This window comes from Triticum aestivum, chromosome 4A (genome assembly GCF_018294505.1).
Source record: "Triticum aestivum cultivar Chinese Spring chromosome 4A, IWGSC CS RefSeq v2.1, whole genome shotgun sequence".
Taxonomy (NCBI): Eukaryota; Viridiplantae; Streptophyta; class Magnoliopsida; order Poales; family Poaceae; genus Triticum; species Triticum aestivum.
This window is the reverse complement of record NC_057803.1, coordinates 229,116,470-229,133,361: the sequence shown is the minus strand read 5'-3', so window position 1 is coordinate 229,133,361 and position 16,892 is coordinate 229,116,470. Positions and strand designations below refer to the sequence as shown.

The following is a 16,892-nucleotide window of genomic DNA, read 5'->3' as shown; positions in this document are numbered from 1 at the left end:
GTTAGAAAAAATAGGGATAAGGAATTTTTGTTTGTTAAAAAACCATTCCATAATAATTAGAGAAAAATAAAAAACATTCCACAATAGTTATAGAAAAAATAGGGATAAGGGATTTTTGTTTGTTAAAAAACCATTCCATAATAATTAGAGAAAAAAAGGGTTAGAAAAAATAGGGATAAGAAATTTTTGTTTGTTGAAAAACCATTCCATAATAATTAGAGAAAAATAGGGTTGCTGGCTGTGGGGTTCGAACCCACGCGCACTTATGTGCAGAAGGTCTTAAGTCTTCCCCCTTAACCACTCGGGCAAACCAGCTAGGACGTGATATTTTTGGTGTAGCCTTACTTATATTTGTGTGCCACCAAATCGGGTAGATCCGAATCTACGAGTCACCTGCACTACATATACGGTCGTGCACACTAATGCTTCCACTTCCGCGGCATCTCTTCCCCTCCACCACCTCTAACTTCTTTAAATTCCCTAACTCACTCCGGCCGCTCTTATCTCCGGCGACGCCCGCCGCGATGAAGGGCGCCGACCTGATAAACGTGGCCCTCCCGGAGGAGCTCCTGGAGGACGTGCTCAGACGTGTCGGCGGCGAAAAGCTTGACCTGGACGCCTGCGCCCTCGTCTGCCGCCGCTGGCGCCGCCTCGACCGCGCCACGCGCCGGTCCGCCAAGCTCCCGGCATCCGGGGTTCACGCGGACGAGGTGGTAGGCCTCTTCGTGGAGCGGTTCCCGGCGCTCGCAGACGTCTCCATTGACGAGCGTCTCTCTGCCGACGCCGCCGTGGTCTCCGCTCCTGCGTCTAGATCGCGCCGCCACGTGAGTGACCTCGATCTGATGGCAAAATGTGCGCCTTTTGGTGCGTGCGCTCGCGAATTGTGTGGAATATCGCTCCCTGCAGCTAATTCTTGGATCGAAATCTTGAAGAGCTATAGTTTGACGAAATGTTGCATCTGGTTTATCGGCGATCACATATATATCATCTTTATTATCTGGTTGTACACATTGTAGGTGGCTTGCATTTGCATGACTTAAATACACAGATCCTAGTGTGTATGGGTTATGACATTTTGATCATTTCTCAAGGGACAGCGTTTGTCCACGGACTATCAATGCTGCACAATACGACAGATACACTAAAATACTACTTCTTGATGCAGGTGATTAGCAGTATCCCATCTGGTAGCCGTAGCAGGATGTCCCGGGTACCACGTTTTGCAGGGATTTTATTCCCATTGCCATCGGAACAGACACCCAGTGCTGATGGGATAGAGAGCTTTTGTTTAACTGATGTTGGCTTAACTAGTCTCGCCAGAGGCTGCAAAGGGCTGGAAAAACTAAGTCTAGTATGGTGTTCTGCCATATCTTCATCAGGCTTAGTGAGAGTAGCAGAGAACTGTAAGAAATTGGCTTCTTTGGATATCCAGGTAATTCCGTGCTACTTGTTCTGCACCTTTTGCTTTGTTATTGACTTCACGACCTCTGTGTTTTACCATGTGTGTTCGTAGAAGACATAAACATCAGCCTTTCTATACCCCCCTCTATAAATGGCCCAACATAGAGTTTACACGCATTGTGGTGCATTGAATGCAATGATATCCTAGGATTGTCATTGAGTTATTATACTTTGCTTTAATCAAAGAAAAACACTTTTGCATTACAAATTTGCAATCGATCCATTTATATGCTTGAATATTTCTCTTCATAATTTTGTTGACAAAATGTGTAAGGCCCCATATGCGGTACTATTCCAAATATAGACTCTTCGACCCCTATCTGGAATAGAAGCTCATATAGTACCGTTGAAACATATGACTTCATAATATACGTGCACTATCATATGTCGTGGACTTTACAAATTGAATATCATTACAATACCACTAGAGAAGATGCGACATAAAGATATGAATAGGGCAATACAAGTGCCAAGAATCAAATTTATTACAATCAGAGACCACTTGGTCCAACACTATTAACACAGCGGAACATAGCATAGTCAGAGTACACACAAAATCCACATTGGCCTAAGAGGCTGGAAAGTAAGCAGGTGATCCCTCCCATGGGTTCCAGTCTGTCACCTGGGATCCACTATTCTATTCGTCGATGTTATCAAACTCAACATAATAGCGACCAGAATCTACATCTCAATTGTAGAAGTAGTTTGCAAGTTGTTGTGACAAGGGTGAGTACAAAGGTACTCAACAAGTCTTACCACCAAGGTACTAGCACTAACAATACAATTTGGTATGAAGGGGATAAGTGATGAAGCTGCAAGCACTAAGCATCAACTACAACTTACGTCTATTAGATATAAGATAAGAGAGCATAATCCAATATAAACTAATATAAGATCTTTTAGATCACTAAGTTTATAGAGGGAGTAGTAATCATCCTATTCACCTGCCTCTATAAACTAATATAAGATCTTTTAGATCACTAAGTTTATAGAGGGAGTAGTAATCATCCTATTCACCTGCCTACGCAAACATAACACTACCTTGTCCTCCCCTTCGTATACCCCATGGCGAGGAGACAATCAAGGTACTCACACATTGGCAAGTTTTAATTATTAGGTTGAAGTTGTTCTATGAACTATTACCAAGCTCCAAGTCATCCATAACCGCGGACACGGCTTTTCTGAAAGATTTAACCTTGCAGGGGTGCACCAATGACCCAATATCCATATTCATTTGCTCTTCCCAACTGGATGCTGCCCATTATAGGCAACCATGTGATGGGATAGAACCATAAGTTCTGAAATGACTCAACACTGTTCTGCACACAACAGACAAGTCTGGGGTCACCTGGTTAGGTGTAACCAAGATCTTAAGTCCGAACGTGACCCCAATCTGGTCCTAACCGTGGGGAGAGGTTGGTGACTAGCTCCTATTCCAAGAATAGCCCCGTGATCAGCTCCGCGTTGCATATAATCCAGTCAAGAGGTGTATACCCACCCTCTAACTGTATGCGGAACAACCAAGCCGAGTGTTAGAGATACGACACGCAATCAAACATGATGAAGAACGAAATCAAACACAGGGACACAAGGATTTAACGTGGAAAACCCCTCCAACACGAAGGGGGCAAAGCCACGGGTGCCAGCCAGCAAATCTTCAATATATTGAGGGAGGTTACCAAAGTCGGGGATTTACAACTGATCAACTTTAGTGGTAGATTGGGCAATTACTGGCTGCAAAATTGCCCTCCAACTCACGGCACAACCACCAACAGTGAACACATGACTTGTAATCCTCTTGTCCAAATCGTTGGAAGCAAAATCTGAATCCAGGTAGCCAGCTAGTCCCTCACCTGATGAGGAACACTAGATGAGAAGAAAGAAAGCACATGCCAGATCTGTTTGGCTACTTCTAGATGCTTCCACTCTAGTGTAGTATTTCTTTCCCTTTCTTTTCTATCCTACCTACTGTTTTCTAGAGTCTTCTAGTTGTGAGTAGCTATGAGTAGAATGGTAAAACTTACATAATGTTTTCTAGAGTATTCCAGCTATAAGTAGAAGTATGTGAAGGCTTCCCAAAGCCCTATAAATAGAGGTCCTCACCTCTACTTTGCACCCAGACTATGTACCCCTACCTATAATAGAATTTGTTGTTCTTATCTAAGATCTTGGAGTAGATCTTGTGCCCTAGGAGTTCTGGATTGAACTCTTGCTGCCCTATCAGCCTACATTCGCCTCTAGAGCGATATCTAGCGCAGCACGTTGAAGCTGTTCCTTCAACACTTGTGCTGTACACATTGTAGCAGCAAGGTGGAGTTGCTCCTCCACAACCTTGTGCTGCTTCATCACCAGTCCTGCCGAATTTCAAACAAGCATTGGAAGTGCCACGAAGGTACCTGGAAATTCTGGACAACCTTCCGTTGTTCTTTACCAGGGTTAGCCATGAATCTACTAACCAGACTCATTGCAAATGATAAATCAGGCTGAGAACACACCATGACATACATTAAAGAACCGACAACACTAGAATATGGAACTCTTGACATATACTCAAAATCTTCATCCGTACTAGGACATTGAGAAGATGATAATTTGAAATGAGGAGCAATGGATGCACTTACTGGCTTAGCATCATGCATGTTAAAACGATGAAGAACTTTCTTAATGTAACTCTGCTGACTAAGAAATAACAAACCAGAATTTCTGTCCCTGGTAATCTCCATACCTAGAATTTTCTTAGCAGCACCAAGATCCTTCATCTCAAACTCACTACTTAACTGTGCCTTTAAAGCAGTGATCTCTTTCTTGCCCTTGGCAGCAATTAACATATCATCAACATATAACAGCAAGTATATAGGTGATCCATCAACAAATTTAATGTAAACACAACTATCATATGCAGACCTCTTAAATCCATGTGCTATCATAAATGAATCAAACCTTTTATACAGACCGTTTCAAATCATATAGTGACCTCTTTAACTTGCAAACAAATTTCTCCGCTCCACTCATCAGAAGTTAGCCTTTATCTTTATACTTGAATTTGGATCATAACATAACACCGAGAAAACCAGGTTGTAGTCAGGACATAGTCTGTCGTCTAAGGAAAAAATGAAGAGCCCCCCCCCCCCCCCCCCTCCCATAAAACCTCCCACAAGCAGTTAGCGCGCCCATTCATGGAACAAAATAACAAGATCCCATTCTAGGTTGGTTCAAGTGGAACAAAACACCAAGACATAAGGCCTGGCATACCACCGTTGCCATTTGCGTACATTTTAATTATCTCCAAAAGCATATCACAAAGTGACCCATGGTAACATAAGCATAACCCAAGTAAAGCATGGCATAAGACCTGACTCGGCACCACCCTAAGCATGCATACTTAGCAGGTTAAGCAAGCAATAACATAGGAATTAACAAGCTTTGCTAGGAAGTCGAAGTAGAAGCTTTATCATGGCAAGATAAATGGCTTGATGGTGGATAGGTAACGAGGTAACCAAGAAAGCATCGCAAAAACTATTCCAAGTGAAGCTAGTACAAGTATCCAAGGTAATGATCATCCTTGTCTGATAGCCTGGTGATAGGTCTGCTCCTCTGAAGCATCCTCGAAGGTAATCTTATACAGTTATACTCAACCTCGGTTCAGGACTCTTAACGGAAAGAAGCAAACACCGGAAAAAAGGAAAGTAAGGTAAAAATACATTCATGGTTGATGCACAAGCATATGCATGCAATACATGTTTGAGAGGATGTAATAGGAGCTAACTATCTAGGCATGTTAAATGGAGTGTTGTATCATTAGTGGAATGATTCAATAGTGTCACTTCATGTGCAATTAAGTGTTACATTTGAATTACTATAGGTCAGGAGGTATAAGTTGATTTAACATGGCATAATCAGATTCCTTACATTTTTTAATTACATTTTTTAATAGAAATGCACATAAAGTTTATTAGAAATGGATTCATGAAGCTCAAGTTATGATTGAAACAAGTTTTGGAAGGGTTTTGAACAAAACAGAATGGAATTTGAAGTCCGTGAATCAACTTGGAAAACTAAGAACATTTCTGGAATCCTTGTGTTGAGCTGATCAAAATGGACCTAAAGTTTGCTCTATTTGGATATAAGATGCTCAAGATATGATTAGAAACATTTTGAGGGTCATTTTTGCAAAACAGAACAGGACAGAAATTTGGATTGCCTAAAATTGAAATCCAAGTCAGGAATGGGTTTCTCACATCTTGCTGACTGAAATACATATAAAGTTTGTTCAAAATGGTGTCGGCGTACGACAATCTATGGGACCAGAGTGGGCCCCTTTCAGTTTGGCAAGGGGACGCAACACACAAAGAGCAGAATCAACCATGCATAGCACACAAAGATTTACCCACGCCGCAGTGATGCGTAAAACCCTACTCTTGCTTTGATGGATTAAGTATTATGAGCCCTGTGTTACAGTGAGCGCAACCATGCCGACAAAGTGCTCGGGGGTGTTGCTAGCTACTACAAATGGACGGGATTTCCCCCTTTGTAAAGGTCGCCATGGGCCTTCTTTTATAGAGCAAGGGGTCACCAACAGTGGCAAGATGGTAATTACATGATGATAGTGGCTACATTGTTATCATACCTATCAATGACTGACTTAGGACAAACACATTTAACGCACTGTTAGTTGTCACTCTACATTGGATGCTGGCAAGGGAGCTCCGCTCCACTTGTACCGCTGTCCCATCTACCTTTTATTATTGTGACACGCCCGTGGACAGGTGTCAGTAAAGTTGTTCTCCAAGCGGTGGATCGCCACGTGCCCTGATAACCTCTACCTAACCGCCTGCGTGCCCGCCACTTCTCGGCAGACTCCTGACAGGTGGGTGACAGGTGGGTGCGGGCGAAGCGGTGGATGGGACCTTAGGCTTGCCGGCTCTGAGCTTGCCGGCAAAGTGGAATGCTTGCTTCCTGGGAAGGCCTGCTTCCTGGGAAGGCCTGCTTCCCGGCAATCTTGATCTTGACCTTGAGGTACTCTTTTAGTACTTCTCGATGACCTGCCTCGAGGCCTTCTTCACGGTATTATTTCGCCATTTCTTGAGTACTTTGAGATGGACTCGTCTCTGCCATATTCTTTCTGGCATGGAGGTTGTAACTTACCGGTGTGTGGTCAGGGGCAGTGAACACCCAAAGTTCACTACACCAACAGATGGAGTTGTAGAACTCAAGTTATGATTTACCAAAGTTTGAAAGGCTTTTGAGCAAGTTCAAATTTGAATTCAAAATCTAGGGTTCAAATTTGAAAACTAATGATAGATTTGAAATGCTCATATTTTTCTGATCCAAATAGATATAAAGTTTGTCAAATTTGGACAAGGGAATTAAAAGACACAAGCATCTGAAACTTGAAAGTATTTGAATAATTCTGGAATTGATTTTAATAATTCAGAATAAATGAAACAGAAACTTTTATAGATAGGCCATGCTAGCCACTTAGACTGACTTGTGGATATGAGTAGCCTATCATTCCTATTAAGCCGGGATGTCAACGGTGCTAGAGCTCGAGATCGAGCTCGGAAACGTGCTAGATTTAGACTAGGACACATACAAACTTGATGGTGTAAACGGTGCAAGTAGAGGACCACCGGAACTACTCCGATGACGAGGTGATGCGACGGTAGTGTTCGGCTAAACATAGCAAAAGGTGCTAGAGGACGAAATCGAGCGCGCAAGGAGGGGTTTTGGAGAGGAGCTCACCACGAACACAGTGGTGTGCTCGGCTCGCCGGGAAGTGGACGGAGTCGCCTGAATTTGATGAAGACAACGATGGCCCGAAGAGGAAGAAGATGACGATTGCAGCGGCTGTAGATGATCTCCGGTCGAGGCAGGGCATGTAGGGGAAGTAGTCGACGCCACTGCTCGCTTGGACAGGGCGGCGAGGCTCAAAGACGACGGTGTTCATGTGGGCAGGAGGTTTGTCAAGATATAGAGGGGCAGTAGGTTTGTCAAGAAGGTGAAGAGGTGGTATGTGTGATTCAGCGTCTCCTATGTTCCACACCACAACCTGATGACGCACGATGGCAGAAAATATTTGAGAGCAAATGCACGGTGAATGGCAAGGTATGCAAATTACTGATTGATAGTTGCAGCTGTGAGAATCTCATCTCCCAGAAGTTGGTGAACCATTTAAAGCTTGAAACTCATGATCATCCAAACCCCTACATTATTGGGTGGATCAAGAAATGAGTGAACATGATATATTGAAGGAGAAAGTGGAGGAATTGCTGCAAAAGGGGCACATTCGAGAAAGTATTAGCCCATGTGCTGTACCAGCCCTGCCATGCCAAACAAAGATGGATCTTGGCGCATGTGTATGGACAGTAGAGCCATGAATAAGACCACCGTAAGGTATAAAGTCCCTATTCCCCGTTTGGATGATATGTTGGATCAGCTTACTGGAGCAAGAGTGTTCACAAAGGTAGTTTTAAGAAGCGGATATCATCAAATTCGTATCAGACCCGGGGATGAATGGAAAACAGCCTTCAAGACAAAGGAATGGTTGTTTGAATGGCTAGTCATGCCATTTGGACTTTCAAATGCACCAAGTACCTTTATGCACTTGATGAATCAAGTCCTTCAACCCTTCTTATCCCACTTTGTTGTGGTCTATTGCGATGACAACTTGATCTATAGCAGGAATGAGGATGAACACTTTGATCACATTCGGAAGGTGCTAGAAGTACCAAGGAAAAATGAACTCTACGTCAACTTGAAGAAATGTGTTTTCGTGCATACACAACTTTTCCCCCTAGGATTCGTATAACATGCATCGGTATTCATGTTGATGATTCTATGGTTGAACCAATCTGAGAATGGCCAACTCCGAAGACCATTTCTGAGGTAGAAGTTTTCATGGCCTTGCAATTTTCTATAGGCGATTTGTGAAGAATCTCAACACTATCATGGCACCAATTACCAGAAAGGAAAGTTCCAATGGACAGAAGCGGCTAAAGTTAGTTTCGATGAGATCAAACAAAAACTATCACAAGCTCTTGTCTTGGTGCTACTTGATGGCAACAGGACTTTTGAGTTGGATTGTGATGCAAGTGGAGTAGGCATTGGAGCTGTTCTATCTCATGAAAGGAAGCCCATTGCTTTCTCTAGTGAGAAGTTAAGGGAAGCTAGACAAAAATGGAGTACCTATCAGCAAGAATTGTATGCCGTTTTTAGAGGTTGAAAACTTGGGAAGTCTATTTACTGCCTAAAGAGTTCATTGTTTATAGTGACCATCAATCCTTGAAGCATTTTAGAAATCAAAAGCATGTTGATCGCATGCTAGCAAGATGGGCAACATATCTGGAGAGGTTTAACTATCTCATTGTGCATAAATCTGGAACAACTAACCGGGTGGCCGATGCTTTGAGTCATCGTGCCTGCCTCTTGACTTCTTTTGAAGCTGAACTTCTAGGCATGGATCAAATAAAGGAGTTGTATGAGGATGACGAAGACTTTGGCCATGTTTGGGTAAAGCACATCAGGGGCCAGTCATTAGATGATGACTATTTCATGTAGGATGTTTATCTCTTAAAAAATGATTGTTTGTGCATCCCAAGGCCTTTTTTGCGTGACAAACTAATTAGAGAACTCCATTCAAGTGATCTTAGTGGCCATGTTTGACGGGACAAGACTGTCGCTAACCCGGAAGCTCGTTACTTTTGGTCAGAGATGCTGGAAAGTTTGCTCAGCGGTGCCCCATATGTCAAACCTGTTGTTACTCCATGAAGTTTGACCGAAAGAATAGGTTTGCCACATGATGAGCATATGTTGTCTTGCGGCATGGGATGAATTGAGCCATTTTAGATAATCCATTCGCGACCACAAACACAACATCACTCCCTCGTCTTGTTCTTGGCAAGCCCAATACGAAGTCCATAGAGATGTCCTCCCATGGAGTTTCAAGTTGGTGATAAGGTGATGATTTCTCCTTTTACAATCAGCAAGTTTGACCGAAAGAATAGGTTATACATGCCTTTGCCTCCGAAAAAAGGAGAGATCATTCCAAGTTGGTGATAAGGTGATGATCTACCTCCGAAAAAGGCTGCCTTTAGGTGTTAAAGGTAAGCTTAGGCAGCGAAGTTATGGGCCCTTCTCTATTATGACAAAGATAAATGAGAATGCTTATGGGATAGATCTTCCAAGTGACGTGGGTATATCAAGCACTTTCAACGTTGCGGACTTGACTCTCTACCATCCAGAAGAAGCGCTCTATGAAGATAACTCGATGTCGAGTTCCAAACAACCAGGGAAGAATGATGAGGAACAATAGATGAGGTCGATACTTCTATTGTAGTCTAGTATTTCTTTTCTTTTCTCAACCCTAGATATTGTTTTCTAGAGTCTTCTAGCTATGAGTAGTGATGAGTAGAATGGTGAATCTTAAGTAATGTTTTTTGGAGTGTTCTAGCCATAAGTAGAAGTGAGATGTGAAGGCTTCCCAAAGCCCTATAAACAGCGGTCCTCACTACTCAAGTTTGTAACCAGACTATGTACCCACTACCTATAATAGAACTTGTTGTTCTTATCTAATATCTTGGACTAGATCTTGTGCTCTAGGAGTTTTGGATTGAACTCCTGCTGCCATATCAGCCCATCCCCGCCTCTAAAGCGATATCTAGCACAACACGTTGAAGTTGTTCCTTCAACACTGGTGCTGTACACATTGTAGCACCAAGGTGAAGTTGCTCCTCCACAACCTTGTGCTGCTTCAAGGAGAGGAAAGGAAAGAGGGATGGATGAGGACGCCACAGACGTCTAGGGGGTGCTTTATAGGGAGGTTGTGACGGTGTGTAGCAAGTGGCCGTCACCATCGGCTCATGGCATGTGCACACGCCCTCTGTCTTGCATGCGATGAATTGAAACAGTGACAACGCTTACAGTTTTGCTGGTGGGTTGGGCCGGCTTAGGTAAGTGGAAGGTTGGCCTTTCTGTTTTATTCCTTTTCCTTTTCTATTTAGAATAGGAAAAGAAAAGAAGAAAACAAATGAATGGCCAGAGATGAAATAAATGACGGAATATTTTATATAGGCCCTATGATTTATACAAATGCCCACAAAATTGATTCTATCAATTTTGGAAAAGTTTGAATTCAAATTCATTTGAAGGGGAGCCTTGGCGCAGTGGTAAAGCTGCTGCCTTGTGACCATGAGGTCATGGGTTCAAGTCCTGGAAACAGCCTCTTACAGAAATGTAGGGAAAGGCTGCGTACTATAGACCCAAAGTGGTCGGACCCTTCCCTGGACCCTGCGCAAGCGGGAGCTACATGCACCAGGTTGCCCTTTTTTTGAATTCAGATTCATTTGGTGCAAGATCAAAGTGTGCAAAATTTATGAGAATTTTATGGAAGGCTTGTAATGTGATAAGAAAGCCATATGCAAAGTTGTGAAACAATTGGAAAAGTTTAATTTTGAAAAGATTCAAATCATTTGCAAATTGGATTTGAATTGAAGCAATTGTTTAAAATAGTTGCTGGCCTTGAAAAATGTTTTTGAAACCTTGGATATTTTTAATATGCCACATATTGCTTAAAAGATTAATGACATTGATGATGACATGAAATGCAAAACTATTTATTAAATAAAATGAACAAGATAATGCTAGGGTTTGTTGCACTTGGGCTGTTAGAAAATACATACATTTTTTTTCTTGAGCAGTCTTAGTATCAATTCCTACTTTTGGACAAAATGTGAACGGAAACTTATCTGCAGGCTTGCTATATTGGAGATCCAGGACTAGTTGCTATTGGGGAAGGCTGCAATCTACTTAACAATTTGAGCTTGCGCTTTGTTGAAGGCGCAACAGATGAAGGCTTGATTGGATTAATAAAGAGCTGTGGACAATCACTGCTCTCTCTTGGTATTGCTAATTGTGCTTGGATAACTGATGCATCTTTGCGTGCTGTTGGATCCCACTGTCCTAACCTTGAAATCCTGTCACTGGAATCAGAACTTGTTAAGAATGAAGGAGTGATTTCTATTGCTAAAGGATGTCACTTCTTGAAAAATTTGAAGCTGCAATGTATTGGTGCTGGCGATGAGGCCCTAGAAGCTATTGGTTCATGCTGTTCATTACTAGAGATTTTATCGCTAAATAACTTTGAAAGATTCACAGACAGGTACTCAGTATATTTTCACTTTAATCTGTTGAGGCACAAACTCCATTTTTGTTTCAAATATGTGTTTTGTTATTTATTAAATATCTATTTGGACTTTCTAAGATATTTTGTTATCCTTTATATGATTCTCAATTTGATGAATGCTACATTGTGGGCGTTGCTGAAGTACTTTACTAGGATTTAGGAATTCATATTTGTTGTTTCCCGTTGAATTGGATTTCTTACTGTAGGTATTGGCCCTGTGTTGTTGCCAACTTTTGCTTTTTCTGTTACTTTTGTAGGTCTCCTGATGGTTTGCTGACTTCCTTTTGGATTTGCAGGAGCCTTTCTTCCATCGCGAAAGGGTGCAAGAATCTTACAGATCTTGTTCTCAATGATTGCCTGTTACTAACTGATAGAAGCCTTGAATTCGTAGCACGCAGCTGCAAAAAAATAGCACGTCTTAAGATCAATGGTTGTCAGAATATGGAAACTGCTGCACTGGAGCACATTGGACGATGGTGCCCGTATGTTTTTGTTGAGAACTCGATTTGTTAAAACTTCCCTTTTTTCAATTGACGTTTTATGTAGATTGATTATCCAATATTAATTAAGTGGGATGTAGTTCAAGTAGGGGAATTAGTATGGTACAAAGAATTATTGTTAAAAGGAATATGTTAGAAAACTGCGTCTGTGAAATAACTGCAAGTTGGTTCGCTATTATGACATTTACAACAAAAGCATGGGCTATCCTAGTTTGCAACTTTGCGAAAAGTAATTATTTCACATTACTATGTTAGTGTTATTAAGTTACCTGCACTTTTTATCTATATATGATTCTTCTTTTGTGTGTTAATGGTACATGCTTTCTCATCTTATGAAAGCAGGGGCCTTTTGGAACTCTCTCTAATTTACTGCCCAAGGGTCCGGGATACTGCATTTCTGGAGCTTGGTAAAGGCTGCACCCTTCTCCAGTCTCTTTATTTAGTTGACTGTTCAAGAATAGGTGATGATGCTATGTGCCACATAGCTCAAGGTTGTAAGTACTTGAAAGAAATTTCCATTCGACGTGGTTATGAGGTAATTTCCAAGTCTGCATCAATTTAAGCCTAGCATGTATTGAGACAGATGGGACCTTTTTGCGTATGTGCAATTTATGTTCTAATTCTGTTTGGGAAAAATTTGTTTTTGCTACTCAAGATTTTGCCAATTTTCCTTATGCCACTCTAGATTTTGACATTTCACTTTTGCCACTCTTAGCTTTTGACAATTATCACAATTGTCATTCTGTGGCATAAATTTTTTTTAGAGTGGCAAAAGTGAAATAAAATTATTTTGCTTTTGCCACAGAATGTCAATTGGATAATTGTCAAAAGATAAGAGTGGCAAAAGTGAAATGTCAAAATCTAGAGTAGCATAAGGAAAATTGGCAAAAACTAGAGTGACTAACAAAATTTTCCCATTCTGTTTGGCACAGTTTTCTGCTTTATGCCTTCTATGCAATTGGTTGCTTCTGAAATACATTTCTGGAGTATGAAATAGGGCGTGTTTAGATGGACATCATGATATTGTTACATGTGGATTTGAAGTCCAGAATCCTGATTTGTTTGGTTGATTGAATTCTTTTGGTACGAAGGTAGGAGACAAAGCATTGATATCAATTGCTGAGAATTGTAAATTACTTAAGGAGTTAACGCTCCAATTTTGTGAGAGGTAAATACTACCATGCATTTATCCTGTTTTTTTATTTATCTTGCCCATGTATATCATTTACTGAAGTACTTCTCCATCATGATATGTTTGACATCTCAGTTTGTGAATTTTGTTTCAACTTTCTTTTCAGGGTATCTGATACAGGGCTGGCTGCAATTGCTGAAGGTTGCTCTCTTCAAAAGTTAAACTTGTGCGGGTGCCAATTAATCACTGATAATGGACTGGCTGCCATTGCGAGAGGATGTGGTGATCTTGTCTTTCTGGACATAAGTGTTCTCCCGGTACATACTTTGACACTGAATTTACTGTACTATCAATCATCAAAAAATTGAGTATGAGAATAGCCTTTAGTTCACTTCTTCAAAACATCAAACTAGGTTTGGGAAACAGTCGAAAATTGGCTGGTAAGACCATTTAGCTTGATTTCACAAAGAGAAAATGTGCTCCTCGTGATTTGATCGGACACATGGTCTTTCGTGGTGTGGGAAACCTGTTAATAAATTGCCCTAGCACAAGTCATTAGGAGTCTTAATTAAAATTATGTCCATTTTTACCTGAAGAAACCAGAATGGCAGTATGATGCTAGACCTTGACTGGATACAATCCAGAATTCAGTCTTACATCCAGGTTCTGTTATATACTCCCTCCGTCCCAAAATAAGTGTAGGGAGTAGGAAACTTCAAGAGTACCTTGTCTTCATAATTGTTGGGTTTAGATTTACAAGTTAAATATACTCCCTCCGATTCGAATTAATTGACGCAGCCTCTATACAATGTAAATTTTAAAAACAGTGAAACATAAAAAAGTATATGTAAACAAACAGACAAACAAAAGTTTTTGTAGCTCAGGAAAATATGACAGAATTTGAGATACCAATATGAGCTGTTCAAATATGAAGTATGTTGGTCATCAAAAGGAAATGAAGTATGTCATGGTATGAACTCTTCTGCATCACCCAGCATAGAAATGTTGCCTTGTATGCAAGGGATCAACAATGCCTCAGTAAGTCTGGTTGCCCTCAACGTGAGGGAACAGCAGCATCTTGTGTAAGTGTAGGTATTCAAAATTTTAAGCCACAAGGCGCAGTCCTCGGTTTGACTCTCTCCCCCATGGATTTCATGGTTTGGAAGGTTTGGGCGCCCCCAAAGGTTAAGTTCTTCGCATGGCTAGCCTTGCAAGGCCGGATTTGGACCACCGATCGTTTGGAGCGCCAAGGTTGGCCAAATTGTGGCCTATGCCCTCTTTGCAAAAGAGAACAAGAAACGGGCATCCACCTCTTCGTCAAATGCTGTTTCACCATGAGGCTTTGGAACATGGTCATCGCAAAATATGGGCTCGTGCACATGGACACCACCGTTTGGCATCTTCATGAGTCGCTCTTTGATTGGTGGGATAGGAGAACCGACATGACAAATCCCAACAGGAGAGCTATGGCTTCCCTCACCATGCTAGTGTCTTCGACAATATGGAACGAGTGGAATGCTAGGATCTTCAGGCACAAGAGCGCGCCGCCCCCAATCCTCCTCAAAATAGTTACCGATGAGGCTAGCCTTTGGGTTACCGCCAGTGCTAAGAAACTAGGGAAAATTCTATTAAGCGAGTAATTGCCATGCTGTGTGGGGTGGGGTCCTGTAACCAACTTAAACTCTATTCTCCTCTCATTTAATAGATGAGGCAAATCTTTTGCCTCTGTTTCGATTTTTTTAAGCCACTGAACTGGAACCAGCACTGTGAAGGAATCCAGCGCTAATCTTAATAGATTGTGTTTATTTTTGAAGAAGTGGAAAGGTCCATGTTACAGTTATTTTGTATTTTCATACCCAGTCCTCCATCTTTAGTAAAAGCTTGCACTATTTTCGTATTGTATTATCTTTGTTGATGATTTGGTTGCAAACTGCAGATGACAGGGGACATGGGGCTGGCAGAGATTGGCCAAGGCTGTCCCCAGATTAAAGACATTGCACTGTCGCACTGCCCAGGGGTCACCGATGTTGGTCTGGGACACCTGGTCAGGGGGTGCTTACAGCTGCAGTCATGCCAGCTGGTGTACTGCAAGCGAGTGACCAGCACCGGAGTGGCGACGGTCGTCTCGAGCTGCTCTAGGTTGAAGAAGCTCCTCGTTGAGGAGGCAAAGGTCAGTGAGAGGACACGTCGGAGGGCAGGACCCATCTTATCATTCCTCTGCTCTGGGCTTTAGCTTTAGCTTGAAAAGAGAGGGAGAGAGAAAAATGCTGTTGTATAAAAGTCCTTTGTTTTACAAAGCGGCTGCAGCTTAAACCTTAACAGTACCTTGAGCAAAACAAAGAAAGAAAGAAAGAAATTGTTGTATGAAACTCAAAATTGTTGAACCATCAACTGTATGAATTCAGAGTGATAAACGGAACAAGTCAATTGATGAATTGTTTTGCTTGTGTATACTCCCTCGTTTTAGAGATTTCAATATGAACTACATACAGATGTATATAAACATATTTTAGAGTGTATATTCACTCATTTTGCTTCGTATTTAGTCCATGTTGAAGTCTTCTTTTTTTGCATGGTAATCCATGTATCATTCATATCACAAAGATTAAATTTCAATGAAGGCTATTCTATGGTTGCGCTGCCTGTGCTTGATGATTGTCGTAGTATTTTACTAGATTTTGGAAAGGTGACTGTTGAGCATTGTATTAGAGAGTCAAATTTTGTAGATCATGAATTGACTAGATGGGGACGTGATAAAAATCCATCTTTTTGAGTTGATGCCCCGCTGGAGCTCATTGTTAAACTGTTAGTGGATGATGTAACGGTCATATGATTAATAAAGTTTGCTTTCCCCTAAAAACAAGCCATATAAGGACCGACATGACAAAACTAAAAGCATTGTAGAACATCTTTGAGCTTATGCCAATGCCTGTTACCTGCCTCCAGCACAGCAGCCATCTAAGAAAAGAATGACGGATCATCGAGCTCGACGCGGCTTCATCGTTGATATGTAGCTTTGGGGACCTTCAAGGTGGTTCGTCAAAGGTGAAGCCATTGCCGTTGAATGAATCAGACCAGAAAAACACCTTGGACACGACATCAAACTCCAGATCCGGCACCCACCACGACTAAGATGGCGAAGAAGGAAACCACACCTGTCATTCATCAACTATGAACCCAGCACATGTTCCGTCTTTCAGATGTTGTCGATGCAGGCCATAATCTGCATCCACTCCTGGACTACCTCCCAAGCTTCGCGCCGACATTGAAGCAGACAACGTCGCAACGACGGAGCCCGAGGACACATGTCCACTACGAGGATGCCGCAACCGCCACACATCCTTGTTGGAATAGACTGGTTTTCAAAATCATCCCCAACCATAAGGCCGAGCGCCTTGTCAGGGAAGGATATGAAGAATCTTTATTCAGCGTCGTCATCGTTGCCGTCGAAGCCAAGCCGATGAACAGCCTTAAAACAAAGCTATTTTAGCCTAAAACTATCCACACACGTGGATCCAGCGACCCCCTCACCACCGACGATCGAGGCCGGTTGTCGCCGAAGGGCAGTCGCTGGAGAACGGTGGCGGAGGAACTCTCCTTGGGAGAGACGCTGGCCAGA

At 42.0% G+C, this 16,892-nt stretch overlaps 1 protein-coding gene and 1 non-coding gene across 3 annotated transcripts; one reads left to right on the top strand and one right to left on the bottom strand.

The window, feature by feature from the left end:
• Positions 1-232: 232 nt before the first annotated feature.
• On the bottom strand, positions 233-315 carry TRNAL-UAA (transfer RNA leucine (anticodon UAA)). The gene has a single exon. It is a non-coding gene; the product is annotated as a tRNA-Leu (tRNA).
• Positions 316-434: 119 nt separating this feature from the next.
• Positions 435-15,724, top strand: LOC123085891 (F-box/LRR-repeat protein 4). 2 transcript variants are annotated; one of them, XM_044507594.1, is made up of 9 exons: positions 435-824; positions 1,166-1,432; positions 11,211-11,358; positions 11,449-11,617; positions 11,938-12,123; positions 12,484-12,676; positions 13,233-13,309; positions 13,440-13,590; positions 15,210-15,724. In XM_044507594.1, the coding sequence occupies exons 1-9, from the start codon at positions 525-527 to the stop codon at positions 15,504-15,506; spliced, it is 1,788 nt and encodes a 595-aa protein (XP_044363529.1). In that variant the 5' UTR covers positions 435-524; the 3' UTR covers positions 15,507-15,724. The 2 variants fall into 2 exon arrangements, with proteins under 2 accessions (XP_044363529.1, XP_044363528.1); XM_044507593.1 differs by having other exon boundaries at positions 11,211-11,617.
• Positions 15,725-16,892: the final 1,168 nt, after the last annotated feature.

Coding starts and splice junctions, on each gene's coding strand:
- LOC123085891 (XM_044507593.1), top strand. CDS start 525: ATGAAGGGCGCCGACCTGATAAACGTGGCCCTCCCGGAGGAGCTCCTG. Junction 1,433..11,210: donor TGGCTTCTTTGGATATCCAG/GTAATTCCGTGC, acceptor ACTTATCTGCAG/GCTTGCTATATTGGAGATCC. Junction 13,591..15,209: donor TGGACATAAGTGTTCTCCCG/GTACATACTTTG, acceptor TGCAAACTGCAG/ATGACAGGGGACATGGGGCT.